Source organism: Balaenoptera ricei, chromosome 10 (genome assembly GCF_028023285.1).
Source record: "Balaenoptera ricei isolate mBalRic1 chromosome 10, mBalRic1.hap2, whole genome shotgun sequence".
In the NCBI taxonomy this organism is placed as follows: Eukaryota; Metazoa; Chordata; class Mammalia; order Artiodactyla; family Balaenopteridae; genus Balaenoptera; species Balaenoptera ricei.
Window position 1 is genome coordinate 54,042,700 of NC_082648.1, and position 26,905 is coordinate 54,069,604.

Consider the following 26,905-nt stretch of genomic DNA (forward strand, 5'->3'; position numbering starts at 1 on the left):
ATTATTATTGTTTCCTTCCTTCCTCCCTCCCTTCCTTCCACCCCTTCCTATTCCCCTCCCTCCCTCTTTTTTCCCCCCCACCAACAGCTTAGAACAAATTGTAATCATATTTGAGGAATGAGTGTATCTGTTTACTGTTGGGTTCTGTGATAGCTGTATTCTTACAACCATCCTTTTTCTTTTTTTTTTTAACCTGTCACTTATATTAGTTTGTTCTGTTCTTCGCATAAAAAGAAACTTGAGTAGAACACCAAGTGTTTTAACTTCTTTACTTCAACAAGTATGTATAAATTACCCAAGGATGTTAAGTACTGGGTAGATTATGCTGAGAAGGAACGTCATGGTCCTGTCTTCACGGAAACCAGACTATGAGCAATGCAAACTGGTAAGTGTCACAAAGATAAAGTACTGAGTGCTATGAGAGTCTACTACTTAGGCAGTTAGAGAAGGCTTCCTTAAGGGAGTGACTTAGAGCTAAGATTTTAAGGATGAGCAGGAGTTACCTGGCAGAATTCATGATTTACATGAAAATTTTCTACACAATGGCCACTGGTTTCTCAGATCTTTTTTTGGCAGCCTGTTATATGGGCGTCACGCTAGCTGTTTTTCCTCTGTTATGAGAAAGGAACTTATATAGGTCTAAATAATTCTCCACAGGTTAAGAGTTCATCTTTGGCAAGGGCAAGTTAAAATTTACAATGGCAATTGCTCTGGATCAAGCTCAACTTTTTTTCCCCTGTAAAGTGGAGTGGGTGTCATGTGTTGGCTTTCCTCACAGGGCTTATGTGAGGACTGAATAAGATAATGAAGGTCAAGGTACTCTGTACATCGCAAAGCCTGACATAGTGTAGAGTGGTATTATTCTCCAAGTTCTTCTTCCTATAGTGGTATGGCTGCTTTACTACTGGGCCAAGATTTTTACATATCATGTTGACACTAAAATTCATCTAAGAAGCAACACCTAGGATGTAATTTCCAGGAGGGGCATTTTTTTCAAACAAATATTTTCTTGGTTTTTGTTTTTTAGACTCGTGTTCAGGGAAGGCAAAACAAAAGATTCTAGGGCAATTAGTAGACCAAGAAATCTTCATTCAGTGCCTTTCCTTGTGCTCTCCATAAATACAGTGGCAGAGTGTTGTCTGACTTCTCTGACAGGTCAGACCCAAAATGCTCAGAGCAGCTGGGACTAGGGCTGCCCGTGCCATCATGTTACTGTGAGGTGCTGAGCGATTCAGACCAGAGGGTCACACGTAGGTGCTGTCTGGGGGCCTTGGCCTTTGTTTCTGCTCAGTGTTGCCATGCATGTGAATTCTCACCCCAAGACAAGTGAGCCTCTACCACTAGGAATCTCTGTGGGGACTGGAGCATATCTTCAGCTCTTTCTGTATCTCTCTGAGCTGCAGGGCATAACATCTGTGGGACTAAACATGTCACAGTGTCTGGAAACAGCTACTTGGGCAGCTTTGAGAAGGGATGGGGCTGCTCTACAGGCAGACCCTGAGCTACAGCTTCCTGCCTCTCCTCGTGAAGTCAGTGTTCACCCCTGGCTGAACCCTTAACTAGGGCCTTAAGTGGCATTACAGGAAGAGGAAGGGGCAGGATGACCGAGGCCCCCAGTGTTTGTTTTCCCCTGCTGTACAGAGGACTAGACTCAGCACCCTGGGCTTCATTTTTTATGGGAGCATCCGTCAAAGTGCAGTCACAGGCTGAAGGCTGCCTGATAGATGACTCAGTTAGTAGTCACTCATTCCGGACTGCGGAGAGAATCCAAGATGTCATGTTGATGTCAGGCCTAATAAAGTTGCTCCTCACCTGATCTGGGAGGAGCTGGGAAAAGCAGGAGGATTGGGGAAGAAAAGGACACAGGGCAGCCACTTTCTTAGGGACTTAAGCAAGAACAGAATCATTCGCATTTCTGAGCTACTTTCCTAGCATTAGGATGAGGCAAGGGAGTAGCGTCTGATGATCTTGGACAACAGGTGCCTCAGAAAGCAGGCCAGAATCTTGGCCTGTAGCAGCTGCTAAAAGAGCAGCTCCACCCCTGTGCTGTGCTCTCCCCTGCACCAGCCTTTGTGGGTTATGGAGACCCCCCCAGAGGGAAGACTTGGATTTGTGTCTGGGGTCTGCCAGCCGAGAGAGTCCATTAAAATATTTTCCAGCATGTGCTGAGACCACCAGTTGAGCAACCATTCCAACAAAGCAGCTTCTACTTGGTTTTAGTAATTATAGCTGCAAAATGGCGTTTGCTTATACTCTTAAAGTATATAATGTATGTAAGACTTTTTTATTCCCCCTTTGGAGACAAGTCGAGCCTCTACCACTGGACAGCTTTGCCCTGTCGCAGGTACCTACAATTGGATAGGTTTTGGCAAAAGGTTTGCCCCAGTTTCTCTTGGTAAACCAGGTTTGGTCATTATATTAGTCATACGTTGCCATACATAGTTACACATTTTTTTTTCTTGTGATGATGTTTAACATGTACTCTTTAGTAAATTTCAAATATGCAATTCAGTATTATTAACTATAGTCACTGCGGTGTACGTGACATCCCCATGGCTTGTTTTATAACTGGAAGTTTGTGCCTTTGGACCCCCTTCACCTATTTCTCCCACCCCCACCCCCCCCCACCTCTGGCAAACATCTGTCTGTTCTCCATATCTATGAACTTTGTTTTTGTCCTGTTGTAGTTGGTTTTTTTTAATTCCACATATAAGTGAGATAATAAGGGAGATTAGCTCGGTGCTTTGTGACCACCTAGAGGGGTGGGATAGGGAGGGTGGGAGGGAGATGCAAGAGGGAGGGGATATAGGGATATATGTCTACATATAGCTGATTCACTTTGTTACACAGCAGAAACTAACACACCATTGTAAAGCAATTATACTCCAATATAAATGTTAAAAAAATGAGATAATAAAGTATGTGTCTTTCTCTGACTTATTTCACTTAACATAATGCCCTCAAGGTCTATCCATATTGTCACAAGTGGCAAGATTTCATTCTTTTTTAATGGCAGAATAGTATTCTATTGTATGTATATATATATATACACATCTTCTTTATCCATGCATCCTTTGATGGATAGGATACTTAGGTTGTTTCCATATCTTGGCTATTATAAATAATGCTGCAATGAACGTGGGATTTCAAATCAGTGTTTTGGGGTTTTTTTTCAGATAAATACCCAGAAGTGGGATTACTGGATCATATGGTAGTTCTATTTTTAATTTTTTGAGGAACCTCCATACTGTTTTCCATAGTGCCTATGTCAATATACATTCCCACCAACAGCGCACAAGGGTTCCCTTTTCTTCACATCCTTGTCTTTGTCTTTTATTATTTTTTAAAAAATTAAATTTTTTTAAATTAAAAAAATTTTAAATTAAAAAAAATTTTTTTTAATTTAAAAATTAAAAAAATTTTTTTTTTTTTTTTTTTTGGCCATGCTGCACAGCTTGTAAGATCTTAGTTCCCCGACCAGGAACTGAACCCGGGCAATGGCCGGTGAAAGCGCCAAGTCCTAACCACTGGATCTCCAGGGAACTCCCCCTTGTCTTGTCTTTTTGTTTGTTTTTTAAATACATTTATTTATTTTATTTATTTTTGGCTGCATTGTGTTTTCGTTGCTGTGCACGGGCTTTCTCTAGTTGCGGTGAGCAGGGGCTACTCTTCCTTGTGGTGCACAGGCTTCTCATTGCAGTGGCTTCTCTTATTGCAGAGCACGGGCTCTAGGTGTGTGAGCTTCAGTAGTTGTGGCGCACGGGCTTAGTTGCTCTGAGGCATGTGGGATCTTCCCGGACTGGGCTCAAACCCGTGTCCCCTACGTTGGCAGGCAGATTCTTAACCACTGCACCACCAGGGAAGCCCCTTGTCTTTTTTTGATAATAGCCATTCGAACAGGGGTGAGGTGATATCTCAGTGTGATTTTGATTTGCATTTCCTGATGGTTAGTGATGTTGAACATCTTTTCATATACCTGTTGGCCATCTGCATGTCTTCTATGGAAAAATGTCTATTCAGATCTTCTGCCTATTTTTTAATTGTGTGTTTTTTGCTATTAAGTTGTACATGTTCTTTACATGTTTGGGCTATTAACCCCTTATCATACATGATTTCTAAATAGTTTCTTCTATTCAGTAGGCTGCCCTTTTGTCATTGTTTGCTATGCAGAAGCATTTTAGTTTGATATAGTCCCACTTGTTTGTTTTTGTTGCCTTTGCTTTTGGAGTCAGATCCAAAAAATCACCAAGACTGATGTCAAGCAACATACTGCCTATGTTTTCTTCTGGATTCTTATGGTTTCAGGTTTTACATTCTTTAATCCATTTTGAGTTAATTTTTGTGTATGGTGTAAAATAGTAGTCCAGTTATACTCTTTTGCATGTGGCTGCCAGTTTTCCCAGAACCATTTATTGAAGATACTGTCCTTTCCCTATTGTATATTCTTGGCTTTGTCATAAATTAACCATAAGTGCATGAGTTTATTTCTGGGCTCTCTATTCTGTTCCATTGATCCATGTGTCTCTTTTTATGCCTATATTATACACTTTTGATTACTGTAGCTTTGTAATATAGTTTGAAATCAGGGAGCATGATGCCTCCAGCTTTGTTGGTCTTTATTAAGATTGTTTTGGCTATTTGGGGTCTCTTGTGGTTCCATCCAAATTTTAGGATTGTTTGTTCTGTTTCTGTGAAAAATGTCTCTGGAATTTTGATAGGGATTGCATTGAATCTGTAGACTGCTTTGGGTAGTATGGACATTTTAACATTAATCTTCCAATCCATGAGCACAGAATATCTTTCCATTTATTTGTGTCTTCTTCAGTTTCTTTCATCAGTGTCTTTTAGTTTTCAGTGTGTAGGTTTCTGACCTTCTTGGTTAAACTTATTCCTAGGTATTTTATTCTTTTTTGGAAGGCAGCTATGCTCACCGCTAAACCACCAATGCTGCACTGTTTTATTCTTTCTGATGCAGTTATAAATGGAATTAATTTCTTAATTTCTTTTTCTGATAGTTTATTAGCATATAGAAATACAAGATTTTTGTATACTGATGTTGTATCTTGCAGCTATACTGAATTCATTTATTAGTTCTAGCAGTTTTCTTGTGTGGAATCTAGGGTTTTCTGTATATGTCATCTGCAAATAGTTACAGTTTTACTTCTTCCTTTCTGATTTGGATTCTTTTCATTTTACTTGCCTAATTGCTCTGGCTAGGACTTCCAATACTATGGGGTTTTTTTTTTTTTCTTTCTTTCTTGACTTTTTATTAGAAAAAATATTTTACATATACTTTTAGTTTTTTTTAAACATCTTTATTGGAGTATAATTGCTTTACAATGGTGTGTTAGTTTCTGCTTTATAACAAAGCGAATTAGCTATCCAATACTATGTTGAATAAAACTGACAGTGGGCATCTTTGTCTTGTTCCTCATCTTAGAGGGAAGGCTTTCAGCTTTTCATCGTTAGCTGTGGACTTGTCATCTATGACTTTTATGTTGAGGTATGTTTCCTCTGTATGCACTCTGTATGAGTTTTTATCATGAACGTTGAGTTTTGTCAACTGCTTTTTCTGCATCTATTGAGATGATCATGTTTTTTATCCATTTTGTTAATGTGGTATATAGCACATTGATTTGTGGATGTTGAACCACTCTTGTATCCTTGTACTAAATTCCACTTGATCATGGTGTATGAGCCTTTTAATGTATTGTTGAATTCAGTTTGCTAATACCTTGTTGAGGATTTTTGCCTCTATGTTTATCAGGGATACTGACCTGTAATTTTCTTTTCTTATGGTGTCCTTGTCTGGTTTTGGTATGAGAGTAATGCTGGCCTCATAAGATGAGTTTGGAAGTGTTCCTTCCTCTCCTGTTTTTGGAAGAGTTTGAGAAGGATTGGTATTAGTTCCACTTTGAATGCTTGGTAGAATCCACCAGTGAAGCTACCTGGTCCTGGACTTTTGTTTATTGGGAGGCTGTTTGATTACATTCAATCTCCTTACTAGTCATCAGACTATTCAAATTTTCTATTTCTTCATGATTCAGTCCTAGAAGGCTGTATGTTTCTAGGAATTTATCCATTTCTTCTGGGTTATACAATTTGTTGGCATATAATTAGTTGTTCGTAGTACTCTCTTACGATCCTTTGTGTATCTGTGGTACAGTTGTAATGTCTCCCCTTTCACTTCTGATTTTACTTAATTGAGCCCCCTTTATTCTTGGTGAGTCTAGTTAAGGGTTTGTCAGAGGAGATGTTTTCACTTTGTTTTCGAAAGTCATGCTGTGGAGCACGACAAGGAGCCCCTTGAATGGTAGTGTCACCTCCCCTTCTTAGTCTGAAACTGTGTTTTCCCTGTAACTACAAATATCGGGGATGAGTTCTCAATCTACACAATAATGTCCTGGGCATCAGGAAGAGAGTAATTTCCTTTCATAACCCAGCCCACGTCCAGGCAGAGTGGGCACTCACTCGAGACATATGAGGGAGGGTAAAATCCTTCTTAGATCACAGAGAGAGCAGAGTTTAATAGATGATAGACGTCTTTAAAGCCACATCTTTGAAATCTTGACTCTTTGACTAATGAGCTTTGTGAGCTTGGATAAACTAATCTGAGGAAAGAAGCTTGTTGGCAGAGCCATTTTTATCACAATAAATACTAATTACAAGCATTCTATGTATTTCTCTGCCCTTTGAGGACCTATCAGCATCAGTCAGAGGGGCAGGTTGTGAGGATATATAAGATCTCAGGTCTCACCAGCAGAAGGTGGTTATGAAAGCTTCCTCTCAAAGACTAAGATTTAGAACTGTCATCTACTCTGTGGTACTCCTGAAGCCGGCTCCCATGTCCTGCATGCAAATCTTACATAGTAATTCCTAGGCCATCAGTAAAGGTCTCTGCACAGTGCGTTCAGCTTGGGGCCTTATATAGTAATTCCTAGGCCATCAGTAAAGGTCTCTGCACAGTGCGTTCAGCTTGGGGCCTCATATAGTAATTCCTAGGCCATCAGTAAAGGTCTCTGCACAGTGCATTCAGCTTGGGGCCTTTAGGTTCTCTGCTCTTGCTGCTACAGACTTCAAGGTACACACGTGACTAGCCCTTTAAACCCATGGCAGGCAGAGAAAGAAAGTGAAACAAATACTAAATCTGTACAGTGTCTGTCTGGGTCTATAGGGCAGGGTACAGTCTCAGTGGGAATGGGGGTGGGGCTACAAATTAGAAAAATGGATTTAGTAGAGTCTGTACTTACCCTCACTTTGAGTCTATGTAAATAAATGTTCTCCTCTTCCTTGGTGGCTTGATACTGTGATAAACTCAATTGTTTTTCTGATAGTAGTCTGGAAACTTTATGGGTATCTTCTAACATCTTGTTTTTCTGCTTGGTCTTCAGAACTTATAAGAGGCAACCTACTAGGTCTGGGGTTGGCAAATTATGCTTTTTTTTGGTAAAGTTTTGTTGGAACATAGCCATGCATATTCATTTGTGTTGTCTATGGCTACTTTTGTACTGAAGCAGCAGAGTTAAGTAGCTGTGATAGAGACATAGCCTGCAAACCTAAAGTATTAACTATCCCTTTAAGAAAAAGTTTGTCAACTCCAGTAGGACTTACTTCTCATTTAGGGCAATGGATCACATGACTGAACATCAAGGCAAGGCACCTTTGACGGTGAGCTTAGTTTATCTAATTTAAAGCTGGTCAAGGTAAGTTGTTTTCTTTTTTTCTCCAAACTGTAAATGCATAATGATTTATCAGGAAGGATTTTCTACATGGTGCTCATCCAGGGATACTGGGCAGCAGGGACCACACATATACGAACGAGGTTTCCAGGTAGGGACTATGGTACCCAATGCGGAACAGCCCATCTCCAGTACTAGGTGAGTGATTAAAACATTAAACGGTATACAGCAAAGAACATTTTGTCAAAATTATCACTTGTGGACTGAAACAAAGGACACATTCCCACTAGAACAGAAATAAATTTTAATTCATTGAAAAGTGCAGCAGTGAACAGGGTCCTTCAAAGGGCACTTTCTTAGTCAAATGACTGAGATGACGCAGAGCCAGGGCAGAATAACTTCTAAGAACAGATGATGCAAACACATGAATACACAAATTTAGTTGGACCTAAGCAGTGGTGAAACAAAAGACCCAAATATTCCCACCTAGTTCCACTGGTGAATCAGTTTAAATACCCTTTGCTTTCTCTTAATAAGGATCCTGGGACAATTTATCTTCTTTCATTAAAACACTAGTCCTTAGACACAAAAATATAACCTTCCATGGCTATCATTACTATTTTGTACAAAAACCCTACTGTTGTCAATTAAAATGTATTTTGCAACAGCACCATTGGTCAAAGATACTCAAAAGGCATTCCCTACTTTATAGTTGTAGGGACTGTTATTTTACTTGAGGGAGAGCTTTGTAATAGGCAATCTTATAAGGCAAAAATCTCTGTTCTTCCCCAAGACCTCTGTTCGTTCCTAATGGTTACAGTTTTCTATTACCAATACACATGGACCTGGTCTTCTTAAAAGGGAAAATAATCAAAATTCAAATCAGTACAATTAAGAGAGAAACAAGGCAAGCCTCTTGCAGTGGGGCCCTTGTACATATCATTCTGAAAAATTCCAGTGCATTTTGTGGTCTGTAGTCTAGAAACTGAGGTCTCTTTATGAAAGATGATTTTAGTGTAGATCCAGAATGCAACCAGTCCAAGAGAAAAAGTCAAATTAGAGGCCATTCAAAAATTAGGGGTACAAAAAAAGGGCTTCACTGCATTCCACCCCGCCCACCCCCCAAACAAAAAGTCTGATGAATGTAAGAGCAGTGGGACAGGAATACTATCAATCAGCAGCTGATTTGTGTCACTCTTAATGACGTCATCTGTTTTCAGGAACCAGCATCATAAAACTGAATAATATGACATCACAGTACAAGACCTGGTAAGAGTTGGTTTCTCTTTATTCAGGAATAACCATGGTCAACTTCTATTAATGTGGAAGCTGACTGATTGATTGATTAATGTTAAGACTCAAAAGTGTAGAATAAAGCCAATACCCATACTCAACATTGTAGTTTGCTTTTAGTTACAAAATTGTTAGAATTTCTTTTCCGAAAATGGTCACAGCAGAGGTATTCATTTCACTTGCCCATTTCACCTCTAAATACCACCACAGTTACTGGGATTGTATGAGGTAAAGGAATAAACCCAATGGCTATTAACCCAACATGGCTATCTGGAATTGTGATAGAAAAGTTACTTATGGCCATGTCTTACAAAGTGCTTAAAGCTCAACCTAGGACCTTACATAAAGCTAAAATCACTACTGCCTGAGTTGAACAGGTTATAAACCACAGTTCCTCCTCCTCCCCTGCTGCCACATCACCAATTAACCTTCTTGTGAAGAAGACACAAGAAATGGGATTGGTCTTCGAGCCAAGAGACAAAAATGCGGGTGTTCTAAACAGTGAGGAAATCTCAAGAAGATCGGGTTTCGACAGAGGAATAGTGAATTAGGCCCAGATTACACAAGACTCCAAAAACTCAAGATGAAGTTTTCTGAAAGGGAAGAAGGTAAGTAGTTGGTACTCTGCATCAACTCTAAGAAATTCTTACATCTTATAACAAATGAACAGAATGTCAGCAATATGCAGAGGGAGTCTCACAACATCACACATGGGACTAGAACCCAGGCTCCCTGCTGGACAGGCACTTACTACACCCTGATCTATAGCCCTTCAACCTGTCAACCAGAGAGCCCTACCTACAGAAGGCCCTCAGAAAACACAACCTTCGCCAACCCTTGGAAGTCCTTCTCTGCTGAAATACTTAACCCACTTTATATTTCAGATCCGAGAAAGGAAAGTATCAAGAGAAGAGACATTCCCCAGATACCCCTGGCGTTCACTGGCGCTTCACGTGGTTAGCAGCTACTGGAAAGTAGATGTCCATCACCTTCAGTAACTACCTGGAATTAGCCTTTACCAAAAGTTTGCTACTGTTCTATTTCAATGTAGCACCAGCCCAGAATTTCCAAAAAATGAACAGAGCTTCATTGATGCGTTTTGAATTTGTGATCCATTGTGATGGATATTATAAACAGTGTACTTCTACTGATCTAAAAACAATGGTATTTGTTCTTAATCAGATGGGTCAGCTCTGATGGTTATTCTTCAAGCCATGTGATATTAGTATTTTTGATAGTGAAGTGTTCAATCTCGAATGCTATGCAGGTCCTCTGATTTTAGGTCAAGCTGTATACCAAAAACCTTGCCCCCCTAAAGCATCGCCATTTATCTGAATGGATTTACAAATCTAGACTTTGACCACATGGGGAATAATCAAGAACTGTGGCCCCAGGACAGAAAGGGTTTGGTGAGAACAAAGACCTCAGGAGTATCATCATCAGTTGAATAAAGGGACCAGGGACAGCCACTCCTGACACACAGGCAGAGTTCACAGTTTAACACATTGCACAAGGAAGTCAGCTGATTGGGTTGCTTTTTCAAACAGGACTTAAAGCCAGTCCAGAAACCCTTCCAGGCATGGTCTTGAAGAGTAGCTACAGACACCTACTACAATCACTTCATCAGAAAGAGGCGTGCAAGGGATCCAACTGCAGAGGTGCTACAGATGTTTTGAAAACCTTCGAGTCCTGACACTGCCATGATTGTTGAACATGAGACGAGGGTCAAACCTGTATCTGGGCACAGAAAAAGAAAAAAACAATGTCACATTAACTACAGTTAGCCATTGAGTACTTCATTCAGAATATTAACTGGAAAGAATGGCAGGAAGGGATACAAAAGGAACAATTAAGTCACCAGAAGGGGATCTAGTGAGAAAGTCCGTAGTACAAAGCAAGAGTACTTAGTAATTAAGAGCATTTCCATCATAAGTCAGCAAGCACAAAATAATATAGTGGAAGTGGAGAGGAGAGGAGAAACAGAAGTAAGGCTAATCCTGAAAGGGGTTAGGAGGAAGGGTTTGAGCTTACTTTTTTTTTTGGGGGGGGGCAATCCCTCAACTATAAAGCAGCCTGGGGAAGAGTCTAGTCCTTGCTGAAAGCCCTTCCAACATTTTCAAAGGCCTGTCTTCTTTTTCAGTTTAGACACACAGACTGTGGTGGGTAAGAATGCAGGTCTGCACCTGACAGGAGCTTGAATCTGGCTCATTATGAACTTAGGTAAGTCACCAACCCCTCTGGCCACCAACAAAACAGGAAGGCAACTCATGTAAAACATGTGGCACATAAAATCACTTATTTACCACCCATGGGGAAGTAAGAATGAATGCCAATGGTAACTTGAGTTGAGACCTGGCAGACATGAAGAACACAGACTGGGGACTTCTCTGGTGGTCCAGTGGTTAAGACTCCGAGCTTCCACTGCAGGGGACACGGGTTCCATCCCTGGTTGAGGAACAAAGATCCCGCATGCTTCAGGGCGTGGCCAAAAAAAAACACCAAAAAAAAAACCCCCACAGGCTGGCTGGACTTTGTGTGATCTGGAAATAACATTGTATTTTACTTTTATCTGCTACCTTATGGTAACAGACACTAACTCTTAGTATTATTTTACAGCAGGGGTTGGCCAAGTTTTTCTGTAAAGGGCCAGATAATAAATGTTTTAGAGTTTGTGGGCCGCACAGTCTCTGTCCCAACTACTCAACTTTGTTGCTGAAGTGCAAAAGCAGCCCCAGGCAATACATAAATAATCTGTGTGCACTGTATTCCAACTGGTGGTGTCTGGAGTGGGCCTGTGATATCTAGTCTGCTGACACCCACTCTAGAATTTAAAAGAAAACCAGGTGGAGTTTAAATAGCTCAGGCTAACATCAGCAAGGCCAGCATCTAGAATCTTAGTTATAAGCCTCCCGAATGTGTGCAAGACAGTTATGGTTAAAAAAACAAAGCAATTTCATGGAAGAAGGAGAAGAGGGAAAGGGCCTGAGAAAATATCTGAAGAGATACTAGCTGAAAATTTCCCTAAAATGGTAAAAGAAACAATCACCCAATTCCAGGGAGTGCGGAGAGTCCCAGGCAGGATAAACCCAAGGAGGAACACACCAAGACACATATTAATCAAACTGACAAAAATTAAAGACAATGAAAAAATATTAAAAGCAGCAAGAGAAAAGCAACACATAACATACAATGGAATCCCCATAAGGTTATCAGCTGATTTCTCAGCAGAAACTCTGCAGGCCAGAAGGGAGTGGCACAATATATTAAAGTGATGAAAGGGAAGAACCTACAACCAAGATTACTCTACCCAGCAAGGCTCTCATTCAGAGTTGACAGAGAAATCAAAAGCTTTACAGACAAGCAAAAGCTAAGAGAATTCAGCATCACCAGACCAGCTTTGCAACCAATGTTAAAGGAACTTCTCTAGGCAGGGGAAAAAAAAGGCCACAACTAAAAAATTAAGAATGAGAAAGCTCACTGGTAAAGGCAAACATACAGGAAAGGTAGGAAATCATCCACACACAAATATGATATCAAAACCAGCAACTGTGAGAAGAAAAGAGTACAAATCCAGGATACTGGAAATGCATTTGAAATTAAAAGACCAGCAAATTAATCTTGTATATATATATAGACTGCTATATCAAAACCTCATGGTAAATGCAAACTGAAAATCTACAGCAGATACACACACACAAAAAAGAAAAAGGAATCCAAACACAACACTAAAAAGTTGAGCATCAAATCAGAAGAGAAGAGAACAAAAGAGGAAGGGGAGAAAAAAGACCTACAAAAGCAAATCCAAAACAATTAACAAAATGGCAATAAGAACCATACATATTGATAATTACCTGAAATGAAAACGAACTAAATGCTCCAACCAAAAGACACACACTGGCTGAATGGCTACGAAAACAAGACCCATATATATGCTGTCTACAAAAGACCCACTTCAGATCTATGGACACATACAGACAAAGCGAGGGGATGGAAAAAGGTATTCCATACAAATGGGAATCAGAAGAAAGCTGGAGTGGCAATACTCATATCAGACAAAACAGACTTTAAAATAACACCCCACTTTCATCAATAGACAGATCATGCAGACAGAAAATCAATAAGGAAACACAGGCCTTAAATGACACATTAGACCAGATGCACTTAATTGATATTTATAGAGCATTCCATCCAAAAGCAGCATAATATACATTCTTTTCAAGTGCACATGGAACATTCTCCAGCACTTATTACATGCTGGGCCACAAAGAGAGCTTCAATAAATTTAAGAAAATTGAAATCATATCAAGCATCTTCTCCATCCACAACACTATGAGATTAGAAATCAACTACAAGAAAAAAACTGTAAAAAGCACAAACACGTGGAGGCTAAACAAAATGCTACTAAACATCCAATGGATCAGTGAAGAAATCAAAGAGGAAATCAAAAAATACCTAGAGACAAATGAAAACGAAAGCACAACAATCCAAAACCTATGGCATGCAACAGAAGCAGTTCTAAGAGGGAGTTCATAGCAATACAAGCTTACCTAAGGAAACGAGAAAAATCTCAAACATCCTAACCTTACACCTAAAGCAACTAGAGAAAGAAAAACAAACAAAACCCAAAGTTAGTAGAGGAAAGAAATCACAAAGATCAGAGCAGAAATAAATGAAATAGAGACAAAGAAAACAATAGAAAAGATCAATGAAACTAAAATCTGATTCTTTGAAATGATAAACAAAACTGATAAACCTTTAGCCAGACTCATCAAGAAAAAAAGGGAGAGGGCTCAAATCAATAAAATTAGAAATGAAAAAGGAGAAGTTGCAACTGACACCACAGAAATACAAAGGATCATAAGAGACTACTACAAGCAACTATATGCCAATAAAATGAACAACCTGCAAGAAATGGACAAATTCTTAGAAAGGTACAATCTCCCAAGACTGAACCAGGAAGAAACAGAAAATATGAACAGACCAATCACAAGTACTGAAATCGAAACTGTGATTAAAAAATTCCCAATGAACAAAAGTCCAGGACCAGATGACTTCACAGGCAAAGTCTATCAAATATTTAAAGAAGAGTTAACAGCTTTCCTTTTGAAACTATTCCATTGAAACTATTCTCCAAAACTGCAGAGGAAGGAATACTCCCAAACTTACTCTATGAGGCCACCATTACCTTGATACCAAAATCAGACAAAGATACCACAAAAAATGAAAATTACAGGCCAATATCACTGATGAACATAGATTCAAAATCCTCAACAAAATACTAGCAAACCGAATCCAAAAATACATTAAAAGGATCATACACCATGATCAAGTAGGATTTATCTCAGGGATGCAAGGATTTTTCAATATCTGCAAATCAATCAGTGTGATACACATTAACAAACTGAAGAATAAAAATCGTATTTTCATCTCAATAGATACAGAAAAGCTTTTGACAAAATTCAATAACTATTTATGATAAACACTTTCCAGAAAGTGGGCCTAGAGCGAACCTATCTCAATATAATAAAGGCCAATGCTTACATTGTTAGGCCTACACCTAACATCATACTCAATGGTGAAAAGCTGAAAGCATTTCCTCTAAGATCAGGAACAAGACAAGGATGTCCACTTTCTCCATTTTTATTCAACATAGTTTTGGAAGTCCTAGCCACAAGCAATCAGAGAATAAAAAGAAATAAAAGGAATCCAAATGGGAAAAGAAGAAATAAAATTGTCACTGTTTGCAGATGACATGACACTATACATAGAAAATCCTAGAGATGCTACCAGTAAATGACTAGAGCTCGTCAGTGAATTAGGTAAAGCTGCAAGATACAAAATTAATACGCAGAAATCTGTTGCATTTCTATACACTAAAAATGAAAGATCAGAAAGAGAAATTAAAGAAACAATCCCATCTACTGTCACATCAAAAATGTAAAATACCTAGGAATAAACCTACCTAAGGATTCAAAAGACCTGTACTCTGAAGACTATAAGATGCTGATGAAAGAAATCAAAGATGACATAAACAGATGGAAAGATATACCATGTTTTTGGATTGGAAGAATCCATACTGTCAAATGACTGTACTACCCAAAGTAATGTACAGATTCAATGCAACTACCCAAAGCGATGTACAGATTCAATGCAATCCTTATCAAATTACCAATGGCATTTTTCACAGAACCAGAACAAAAAAATTTTAAATTTGTATGGAGACACAAAAGACCCTGAATAGCCAAAGCCATCCTGAGAAAGAAAAACAGAGCTGGAGGAATCAGGCTCCCTAACTTCAGACTATACTACAAAGCTGTCATCAAAACAGTATGGTACTGGCACAAAAATAGAAAGAGAGATCAATGGAACAGGATAGAAAGCCTGGAAATAAACCCACTCACCTATGGTTGATTAATTTATGACAAGGGAGGCAAGACTATACACTGGAGAAAAGACAGACTCTTCAGTAAGTGGTGCTGGGAAAACTGAACAGCTACATGTAAGAGAATGAAATTAGAACATTCTCTAACATCATACACAAAAATAAACTCAAAATGGATTAAAGACCTAAATGTAAGACTGGATACTATAAAACTCTTAGAGGAAAACATTGGCAGAACACTCTGACATAAATCACAGCAACATCTTTTTTGATCCACCTCCTAGAGTCATGGAAATAAAAACAAAAGTGAACCAAGGAAACCATAAACAAAACGAAAACATAACTCACAGAATGAGAGAAAATATTTGAAAACAATGTGACTGACAAGGGATTAATCTCCAAAATTTACAAACAGCTCAAGCAGCTCAATATTAAAAAAACAACCCAATCCAAAAATGGGCAAATCTAAATAGACATTTCTCCAAAGAAGACATACAGATGGCCAATAAGCACATAAAAACATGCTCAACATCACTAATTATTAGAGAAATGCAAATCAAAACTGCAATGAGGTATCACCTCACACCAGTCAGAATGGCCATTATCAAAAAGTGTACAAACGGGCTTCCCTGGTGGCGCAGTGGTTGAGAATCTGCCTGCCAATGCAGGGGACACGGGTTCGAGCCCTGGTCTGGGAAGATCCCACATGCCGCGGAGCAACTGGGCCCGTGAGCCACAACTACTGAGCCTGCGCGTCTGGAGCCTGTGCTCCGCAACAAGAGAGGCCGCGATAGTGAGAGGCCCGCGCATCGCGATGAAGAGTGGCCCCCGCTTGCCGCAACTAGAGAAAGCCCTCGCACAGAAACAAAGACCCAACACAGCCAAAAATAAATAATAAATAAATAAATAAATAAATAAAAAACAAACCTTGCCTGGAAGTCAAGAGATCTTGCTAAATCAGTTCCAAACAGTTGACCTTTGAGCAAATCACAACTCCAAGCACTATTTCCTCATGTGAAATTTACCTGTTTGGGCTCTAAGGGCTGTAGGGGAATTCTATGGTCGAGTCCTTCTAACACTTAACGGGGCTGCTGCATCTGACCTTCTGTGGCCCAACATTACAGTCCAAGATGTCCAAGTCTCATGACCCTCTATGCAAGATTTAGTTAGATGCTGGCTTTAAATTCCTAGAGTCAGTCAGCGACTGCTATAGACATCTAACTTTATTTAGTTTGGTAAAACATTCTGAGCAAAGTAGCTGTTAGAAACTGCAAAAATCAGCATGTGTTAATTAGAAGTCTAGTGCTTTTATCTTAGAGAATGAACTTCCTATTTCAAGGAACTGCCACCAAGTGAGGATCCATTTCACTAACTTGGAGGAAAGATTAAAGCTGGGTGGGCAGAATGCTTGATCAGTTACTAATTACACATTAACAAGATTATCCATTTAAAAGTTAATTAGCTTAAATGATATAAAATTATGATAAATATTGTCTTTTTATATTGTTACCTTTAGTTTGCTGGCATCTATGTCTCTTTGGCTCTATATACACTATTTAAAAGCAAAAGTACTACATTTCTTTAATAAATAGTCTACAATCCCCTTTCTCTACTTATTCACATACATTCCTCACTGATTTGGATTGAAGATACCACTTCACATGAAGGTAGCTAAATAATTCACTAGTTTCCATCAGCTTAGGACATCATTCTTCCCTCTCTCCTATAATCAGAGTGTAAGAACTGAAATAATCCTTTCCCAATGAAAGTCTGATTTTGAATTTTATAATCTTCAAGCAAAAAATGACAGGCTTCTTGCCACACACAGCTCAAATGCATGGTGTGCTGACAGCCATGTTACTGATGAAAAGTTACTGTTTAAGAGGAATGAGAGTAGGAGGAACAGAGCTGACTTAGTAGGTGAGCGTTAAATATCTTTCCAACCTTCACATATTGCAGCGGGCTTATTTATTTAGACACTTGAGAGTTCATACTTTCTATTTCATTGTGTGTATTTAATATATTAAATTTACTGGCAAGTATTCAAGTTTCTGTAATTGGGGCTTCTGAGAAATGAAATGAAAGCATATGCTCTCAGAAGCACTAGGGAACAGGGTAGCCCTGGGTCATCTTACACTAAAGCAACCCCAGATGTCACCAGTGCCATCAAGTGGTACCATGACAAGCATCACAGGGAGAAAGAAGAGCCCCGTGTGGTACGGGCAGGGCTGTGCCTCCAGCTGTAGCACCAACTGGCTGTGGAGAGCAGCTCATTTTCCCAGCACAACTGGCTCCTGCGCTGGGACACAGTGTTCCCCTTGTAAAGAGAGAGACAGCTCAGCTCAGAGCAAGGAGGACCCGTCAGGCTCCCTGTGCCTTAAAGAACGGCAGGACTGCCAGAGACCACTGAACAAAGTTTCTGAGGACGATGCAAACTTACCCGGGGTCAAAGACCCCTGGAGTGCGGCAGGTTGGTCCAGAACAGGACTGTAACATCATTAGACGATAGTTCATCTTTCCTAAAAGCTCTGGGTCTATACTTTTAGCAATGTTATTGATTTGGTGTGGGTCTGCAGTCAGGTTATAGACTTCTACAAACACCTACAGGAAATGAAAAGATGGAGGCAAGAAAAAAGCAAGGGTTACATTTGAAGAAATACTCATGTGAGTTATTTCTAAATGGGAACGGAGGAGGCAGATTAAAGACCAAGGCCCAGGAGAATATCATCCGGTCTCAAGATTCTCAAAAAGCCCAAGGGTATAGAGGAGACAATGGAGCATCTGTTCTGGGGGTTGAATTGCTTTGGGTCTATGGCCCACATGCTGGAAAGGGGCCTCCAGCATCCCTGTGCCTTCAGGCAGTCAGGAGGGGAGAGAGGGGGAGAAGCTTATTACCTTCTGTAATTAAAGCAGAGAACCGAAGGCTGGACCCTCAAATGGCAAGGGCTCAGAAACTAGACTTAGTAATGAGGTTACTGAGTGAGAGCTGACATTTGAAGTTTATCTTTGCCTTACAATTGTGAAGATTCAAATGAGAACAGATACGAAAGTACTCTAACCTGTGTTACAAAAATGTTAAGTTTTCCAATTTTAAAAAGCAGTTTTGGATAAATAACACCAATTGAGGAAAAATACAATATTATTTCTAAAATTAGACACATCTAATATCACTATTTCCCCATAATCTGTACTTTGTTCTCCGAACTGGAGTTAGTGATAGGCTAAGAAGATGTACTGTAGATAAATTTTGCCTATAAAGGCTTCAAGTAGCTGCTCTCGGACTATCACTTTTAAAGCAGAAGGAACTGAGTTTGAGGGAAGCTCTCTTGCTTGTTGTCCGAAGTGCTCAGAAGCTACAAATAAATAGAGAGCAAGTCAATTTCTGAAAAACACGACGGGCACCGGCTCCATATGGCAAGATGTGGGCTGCCAGATGGGGTAGGTGCACACTCGCTGATAAACAGTAAGAAACCACACGGGACGGCAGTCAGTGTGATCCTTCAGATAATCCACGCTGATCCGGGCTGGCTGAAAGCCACCTTCCTCCAAGGGTGCCGCCTTTAACCTGCTAATCTGTTTGATCAGCACTGGACTGCACTGTGGTGGCGACAGAAGGGTCTAAACCATGCTGGTTGCCAAGAAACTTTCTAAGAGAGGCCCCAACTCCTTTCATCTCCATAGAAGTTGAGGCACCTTACCTTCACCCCAAACTTTCAGAGACGCAAACAGACCAGGCATGTAGCATCCTGAAAAAGTGAACTGCGTGCATTTAAAGTGTAAGTGTGGGTGATGGTGGGAGTGGAGAAAACCCCACCCAGCAAGGTGAGTTAGAGAAGTCAAGTATGGCCTTGTGCAATCTTAGTTCCTTAACTGACGGAAACCCAAGGTCAAGTACAGATAAGAAACCCATCCTCCCCAGGGAGCATCCTTGGAATTGTTCTTCTGCCACGAAGTTCAGCCAACAAAGCCCTGGCAGTAGACACAAGGGGTGGGGGAGGCAGCAGGCCCTCTTACCTCCTGGTCATCAAACTCGCAATACTGTAAATTCCACATTTCTGACATGGTCCTCACACAGGCATACGTGTTGTTATATGCATCTTCACACACACAGTCTGGGAAACATTGCTGTAGGGACATTTAAAAAGTTAACTGAAGAGCATTCTTCTACAGTAACGAATGCGACTTGCTTACCACGGCGGCCAGGTTGGCTCAAGCCAGACATACAACTGGACAGAAGTGAGGAAGCCTTTCACAGAGAAGTAAATCAAAAATAGATGTGAGGCTCTGTTCCTTACTGAGGGCTGACTGGATTAAGGAACATGGGGTGTGGCTGCTTTGTCTGTAGACTTGCCATCCCTGCCTGCTACTCTCCCGACAAGAATTAGCTGTAATGAACACCTGTAAAACGTATGGGTTGGTAAGGAGAAGAAATCAATACACGGATGAGTCACTACGAAGGTGTATTAGGATCTTTCATCCTAAAGGGTTGGAGAAAAAGGCTAAAATGAGCTTTGTGGAAACATCTGTAAGTAAGTTGTTTATGAGTGCTCTTACCACCAAATAGGACTTAGGTCTTATTCCATCCTATCTTCCATACCATCTTTTGGTTGGTTCTTTACTATACTGTAACACTCTGGTGTTCGGCTTCCATTTGGAGTTGGCTCTCCTATTTCTCATTCTCTAAAGAGAGGCTAATGTCACTGTTACCACCTCCACGACCAGCCTGGCTGCCACCAAATCAAGACACACGCCATGGCACGGTTACAGGTGGAAACGCCGTCTCTCTGTTGGATGCCACTGATAACATCCCTAATGAAAAATGGTACCGCGACTGGGAAGGGTAGAAAAAGAGGAGGGGGTACTGATAAGGTAAGAAGATAAGCAGATATGTGAACTTGTTCCAAAAACCGGAAGAATTCGAAGTGCACCTTCTGACAACAGGTGGGAAGGATCATTTTTCAGGATTATTTTTACCTCTATCTCCTGATCTCCCAGAGTCAAGTGACAAAGTGACAGGAGGAGGACTCAGATGAAGAGTTTCAGCACTTGGCACATCTAAACCAATGCCATACTGTGCTGTCAGTGAGAAAGCTACTAAGCCAACTCGGGCTACACTCACGGACACTCCAGGACTCAGGGAAGGACACGTTGGGTCGGTGACGTTACGGCCTTCTCCTTGATATTCCACCAGGACATCCGATCGCCAAGTCAGATTACTGGCTCCTTTCTAGAAGGAAGAGCAAAAGTGGTTTCTGTGAGGCATGTAGACTGTGATAAAGATGTCATTCATTAATAATGTTATTCATTCTACTGCTAAAGGGGACTTGGGAGTCAAAACACATTGGACTGTTCGTTCAGTAACTGAAGGGAATGACTAAAACAGAGACATTTGAAGGCTACCGAGTATCATGTTTGGTATTTATAGAGTCCTCACAAGTGATGTGAATTGCTTTGAGCATTTAATAGTTATTTCCCAAGACTACTTCTGTGAAGCAGGTCAGGAGCTAAGCAAGAATCAAAGTCACAGGGCAAGGTGCTGAAGGTTCAGATCAGAGTAAACAATACTGTCTGCAAACCCTGTAAGAACTCTTCTAAGCTCATACTGAGAAATTCAACAGGGCTGGTGTGCTAAGGACTGTATTAGGGTTGAAGTACTTCCTGATGGTCAGAATGAAGATACCATACATATATCAACTCATTTACTTTTTGCTGCACATCAGTGGAGCAGAAGGAAAGCAGCAGCAGCATTTGCAGTGGGGAAGTTTAAGACAGGTACACAAATGGTGAGAGGAGGAAGGATCTGGGAGTTAGAGGGAGTTTGGGATCAAAAGAACAACGTGAGCACAGGATGGAAGCAGAACACCTGGTGGTACGGGTTCCTGATATCCAGCTTTCAGACAAGGAAGCAGTGCCAAGGCAGGTGGAGAGGCAGGCTGGTACCAAACAGAAAAAGGTCCTGATAGCAGGCTGCCCACTTGTTCTACAAAGAGCAGCAGGTGATGGGAAGCTACGGGAAGGAGGGGTGGGGAAGGGGGTTTGAGCAGGGAAGTAACACAGCTAAGGCTGTGCTTTAGAAAAGTCGGCCCAGCCGCAGAATCTGGAGATGGAGTGAAGACAGGGATGGGGAGGCCAGGTTAGAAGGGGCTCTTATTATTTTTTTTAATTTGATTATAAATATTTTAATAGAGGATCTGTATGATACAACCAAACAAGACCTAAATCAATGGAGAGACATACCGCATTCATGGATTGGAAGACTCAACATAATAAAAGGTCAACTTCCAACAGAATTTTTTTGTCAACATGGACAAGCTTATTCTAAAATGTATGAACAAAAGGTAAAGGCGAAGGGGCTCTTAAAATGGTCTACAGCCTTAGTAGTCAAAGTCTGGTTTGTGGTCTATCAGCAACACCTGGGGGCTTGTTAGAAATGCACAATCTTAGGCCCTACTTTAGCCTTAACGAGCCAGAGTCTGCATTTTAATAAAATCCTCTGGTGACTCATATGCACTGTGAAATTCAAGAAGCACTGCTCCAAAACAATGGTGCTCAAAATGTGCCCCCAGCAGGATCAGTATCTGCTGGGAATGTGTTACAAACACAAATTCTTAATTGCCCATGGGAGTGGGGAGTCATCTGCATTTGAACCAGCCCCACAGGCACCGCTGATGAATGCTAGTTTGAGAACCACGGCTCTAAGGACCCGAGTGGACCTATTTAGCCTGGTGACCACAGTGGGGAATGCGTGATGGCCTGCACAAGGCCGTGGAATGCCACAGCTGCCTGGAAAGGGAGTCAGAGAACAACGTATTTCCTAATCACTATGCTATGATGAAACCCGAACAATCCTGTGCCGATGAAGGTCTCAGAAACCATAAGTCACAGGAGACTTCAGAAGCTGCCGCTCCCCTGAAAGAAACCATTCTGCCAACCCCGAGCCACGGAAGCTAGGGGTCAAGGGAAAAGCTTATCTGTCAGATTTGAGTGGACCTCAAAACCCCACACTTAAATGTCAAAGTATGTAGGGGTAAAAAGAGTGCCTGGGAGGTCTAGAGGAGAGGCCTCTAACTTGGCTGCAAATTAAAACCACTGGGGGAGACTTGAAAATCCCAAGGGCCAGGTCACATCTTGGGCCAATTAATCAGGCTCGCTGGGGCTGGGACCCAGGTGTTAGTATTTTAGTTTCCCAGGTGATACTAATGTGCCACCAAGTTTAAGACTGATGGTCAGGAGGGGTCACGGTCTGTGCCTTTATAGTCTCTGTTGCAACTATTCAATTCTGCTGTTGTAGCAGGAAAGTAGGCCAATCAATAAATACATGGAGGCTGAGTTCTGAGACACCTTCATTTACAAAAACCGGGGGTGGGTTCGACTTGGCCCACAGGGGTTGGCCAATCCCTGGTCTACAGCAGCCCTATCCAGCAGAACTTTCTGACTGAAATGTTCTGTAACTGTTGCCCAATACAATGGCTTCTGAGCAACTGATATGTGGCCAGTGCCACTGAACAACTGAATTTTTCATTTTATTCTAGTTAATTTAAATAGTCTCACGTGGCTAGTAGCGGCCTATTAGGGCAGAGCTAGAGGTATAACAGCCACAAACTGCTCTGCAGCCCTAATACATCAGAGGTTTCACTGGACCAACCTCCAAAACAAAACAACAAGGCAAAGAGCCATGTCCTAAGTGGCATTTCCAAAACTTTGCAGAGAAATTAACTATGAAATAACATAATGATTTTAGCCCTGTAGTGAAGGGGTTTTTTTTCCTAATTAGAAATAAACAAGGTATACAGTATAAGATTTGTATGGGAAGAGTTAAGAAATGTAAATTTCCCTCTATCTGATCTATAGATTCACTGTAATTCCAGCCGAAGCCCAAAATGATTTTTTAGGCCATCTGAAAAGCTGTTTTTAAAGTTTATAGGGAAGAGAGGTAACCGCCTCTTAGGATACCCCTAAGAACAATGAGAAAGGTGCGCCCACGCAAAGATTTAACATACAGCTTTATAACAAGATAAAAAGATACTGGTTCAGGGAGAGACAGATCTGTGGAACAGAAAAGACAGCTGAGTATTTACAGAGAAAAAAATGAAATTGGATCCCTGACTCCTACCACGCAAGAAAACCAATTCTAGATACATCAAGGACTTGAATGTAGAGGCAGAACTACAAACCTTTCAGAAGAAAATCTGGGAGCATTGTTTTCTGACCTCAAGATTCAGAAGCATTTTTATAAACAAGACACAAAGAACACTAACCATAAACTGAGATGATTTATACATTCAACTCCTGTGTTCTCATATCTTAATGTAGGGAAAAGACAACAAACAGCAAGAATATAATGGGCAAAAAGAGGCATTTCACAAGGGAAGAAGCACAAAAGGCATAATGAAAGATGATTCACTGATCAAAAACCCAATTTAAAAAAATGCGTAAAGGATCTGCATAGACCTGTCTCCAAAGAAGACATACAAATGTCCAATAAACATATGACAAGATATTCAACATGATTAGTCATTAGGGAAATGTAAATCAGAACCACAATGAGTACCACTCACACCCACTAAGACATAATAGAAAGACTGGTAACAGCAAGTGCTGGCAAGGACGTGGAGAAACTGGAACCCTTTTACACTGCTGGTGGGAATATATAAAACGGTGCAATCACTTTAGAAACAAGTCTGGCAGTTCCTCAAAAGGTTAAACATAAAATCCCCACGTGACCTAGCAATTCTACTCTTAGGGATACACTCAGAATAGAAAACATTAGTTTGCCCCCAAATTTATACACAAATGTTCACAGCAGTATTATTCGTAATAGTCAAAAACAGGAAACAACCCAAATGTCTTGTCAACTGATGGGTGGATAAATAAATGTGACACATCCACATAATGGAATATTATTCAGTAATAAAAAGAAAAGTACTGATACATGTTACAATGGGGATGACCCTTTTCAGCCAATCACAAGAGACCACATACTGTATGATTCTATTTCTAGAAAATGTCCACAGTAGACAAATCTATAGAGACAGAAAGTAGATTAGTGCCTGCCTGGTGCTGGGAGAGGGAGCAATGGGGGAGTGACTGCTAATGTATTTGGGGGTTTCTTTTTGGGGTGATGAAAATGTTCTAAAATTAAGATTATGGTGTGGCTGTACAACTCTGAATAACTGTAAACTTTAAACTTCTGAATTGTATAGTAAGTGAATTAAGCTGTTAAAAAAATGATTCATCTCGGGCATCTCTGGTGGCGCAGTGGTTAAGAATCCGCCTGCCAATGCAGGGGACACGGGTTCGATCCCTGGTCTGGGAGGATCCCACATGCCGCAGAGCGACTGAGCCTGTGTGCCACAACTGCCTAGCCTGTGCTCTAGAGCCTGCGAGCCACAACTACTAAAGCCTGCACGCCTAGAGCCCGTGCTCCGCCACAAGAGAAGCCACCACAGTGAGAAGCCCGCGCGCAGCAACGAAGACAAATGCAGCCAAAAATAAATAAATATATATTAAAAATAAAAAAAGATTCATCTCATTAATAAAGAAATGCACAGTAGGACCAAATATAATTTTGATCTTTTTCACCCCCTAGATTGGCAAATATTAAGTAGTCGGACAGTTTCATATAGAGCAAAGGGAATTCTCATAAGTTACTGGTGGGAATGTAAACTGATGACGATTTTGTACAATAACTTGGTAATATTTGTAGGAATGAACATGTGAGGTTCCTGTAACCTTGGTGCATATACACATGCTCACTGGGAAACATGTATGAGAATGCTATAGAAGCAATGTTCCTAGAACAAAACTGGGAACACCACAAATGTACATTGACAAGAAAACATGATCAAGTAGTGATGCATTCCTTCTTACAATGGAATATTAGGCATCTGTGAACAATATGGATCAATTTGCAAACAATGATGAATTGAAAAAAGTCCTGATTACAACTGGTAGAATATCACTTTTACAGTGCAAAACAAGACAAGTATTTTTCCCCCCAAGATAGGTATGTTGTTTAGGGACACATCCATGATAATTACTAAAAAATAAAAGCTAGAGATTAACAACCGTAAAATTCAGAAAAGTGCTCATTTGTATGGGCAGGTAAGGGGTGGGATGGGGAGGAGCCCATAGGAAGATGCATCAGTATGGGGAATATTTCAGTTCTTAAATGGGGTGATGGGTTCATGTGTATTTCTTGTGTTTCATAACTTATGTGAGTTACGGGTATTCTCTTGTATAAATCATATATTACCTAATAATAAATTGTGATAGACTCAGACAAATCAATGAGGAAGAGTCATCTATAATGAGTATTGATCCTTCAAACTTCTCTATGCTTAAACATATTTACATACATATTTAATGAGAAACATGCTGTTTTGAAACTTTTTCTCCCTATAGTATGTGGTGGGCATGTTTCCAAGTCAATGTATACATACCTACACCATTTAGTGTTGGTTTAACAGTCTATTGTTTAATTGTGCCACAATGTGACCAATTCCCTACTGTATATTTAGGTTTTCAATTTTCTTCTATTAATACATGTAGTTTTTTTTTTTTAATTTTATTTATTTATTTATTTTTAGCTGTGTTGGGTCTTCGTTTCTGTGCAAGGGCTTTCTCTAGTTGCGGTGAGCGGGGGCCACTCTTCATTGCTGCGCGCGGGTCTCTCACTATCGCGGCCTCTCTTGTTGCGGAGCACAGTCTCCAGACACACAGGCTCAGTAGTTGTGGCTCACGGGCCCAGTTGCTCCGCGGCATGTGGGATCTTCCCAAACCAGGGCTTGAACCCGTGTCCCCTGCATTGGCAGGCAGACTCTCAACCACTGTGCCACCAGGGAAGCCCCAGTACATGCAGTTTTTATACTTAGCTCTGGGCAGTGCTAGGCACTAGGTACTCAAATATTTCCTTTTTTAAAATTTCTTTTTATTTATGTATTTTTGGCTGCATTGGGTCTTCGTTGCTGCGCACAGGCTTTCGCTAGTTGCAGCAAGCAGGGGCTACTCTTCGTTGTGGTGCACGGGTTTCTCATTGCATTGGCTTCTCTTGTTGCAGAGCATGGGCTCTAGGCACGTGCGCTCAGTAGTTGTGGCTCATGGGCTCTAGAGTGCAGGCTCAGTAGCTGTGGCGCATGGGCTTAGTTACTCCACGGCATGTGGGATCCTCCTGGACCAGGGCTTGAACCCGTGTCCCCTGCATTGGCAGGCGGATTCTTAACCACTGCGCCACCAGGGAAGCCCCCTCAAATATTTCTTGAATGAATTTTGTTTTCTTAAAATAAATTCTCAGATGGGACTGCTTGATGTGTATTTTGCAGTGATGGGTCTTGTTAAATTAGCCTACTGATAGCTTATACTGATTACATTTCAATGAACAGAGTCTGAGTAGCTTTCATTTTCTCAAACTTCTGTAAATACAGGGTATTAATCTTTTTAATCTTTGCCAGTTTTACAGGCGACAGAGGCCTCCTTTAGTTAAGCATTTCTTTGATCAGCATTGAAGCAATTTTTTTGCACTGACTTTGGCCATTTTTAATTCCTCTGGGAG

General features: G+C 40.7%; 1 protein-coding gene across 2 annotated transcripts in view; it reads right to left on the reverse strand.

Annotated features, from left to right (window-relative positions):
• Positions 1-7,966: 7,966 nt before the first annotated feature.
• The window catches only part of GNS (glucosamine (N-acetyl)-6-sulfatase), a 51,480-nt gene continuing 32,541 nt past the window's right edge, over positions 7,967-26,905 (reverse strand). The window contains exons 11-14 of one of the 2 annotated variants that reach the window (XM_059936412.1): positions 20,474-20,581; positions 19,369-19,479; positions 17,795-17,955; positions 7,967-10,703 (exon numbers count right to left, since the gene is read on the reverse strand). In XM_059936412.1, the coding sequence (XP_059792395.1) occupies positions 10,634-10,703; positions 17,795-17,955; positions 19,369-19,479; positions 20,474-20,581 (450 nt within the window). In that variant the 3' untranslated portion in view covers positions 7,967-10,633. Of the gene's footprint in view, positions 10,710-17,794; positions 17,956-19,368; positions 19,480-20,473; positions 20,582-26,905 lie in introns of both variants that reach the window. The other variant, XM_059936411.1, reaches the window with a different exon arrangement.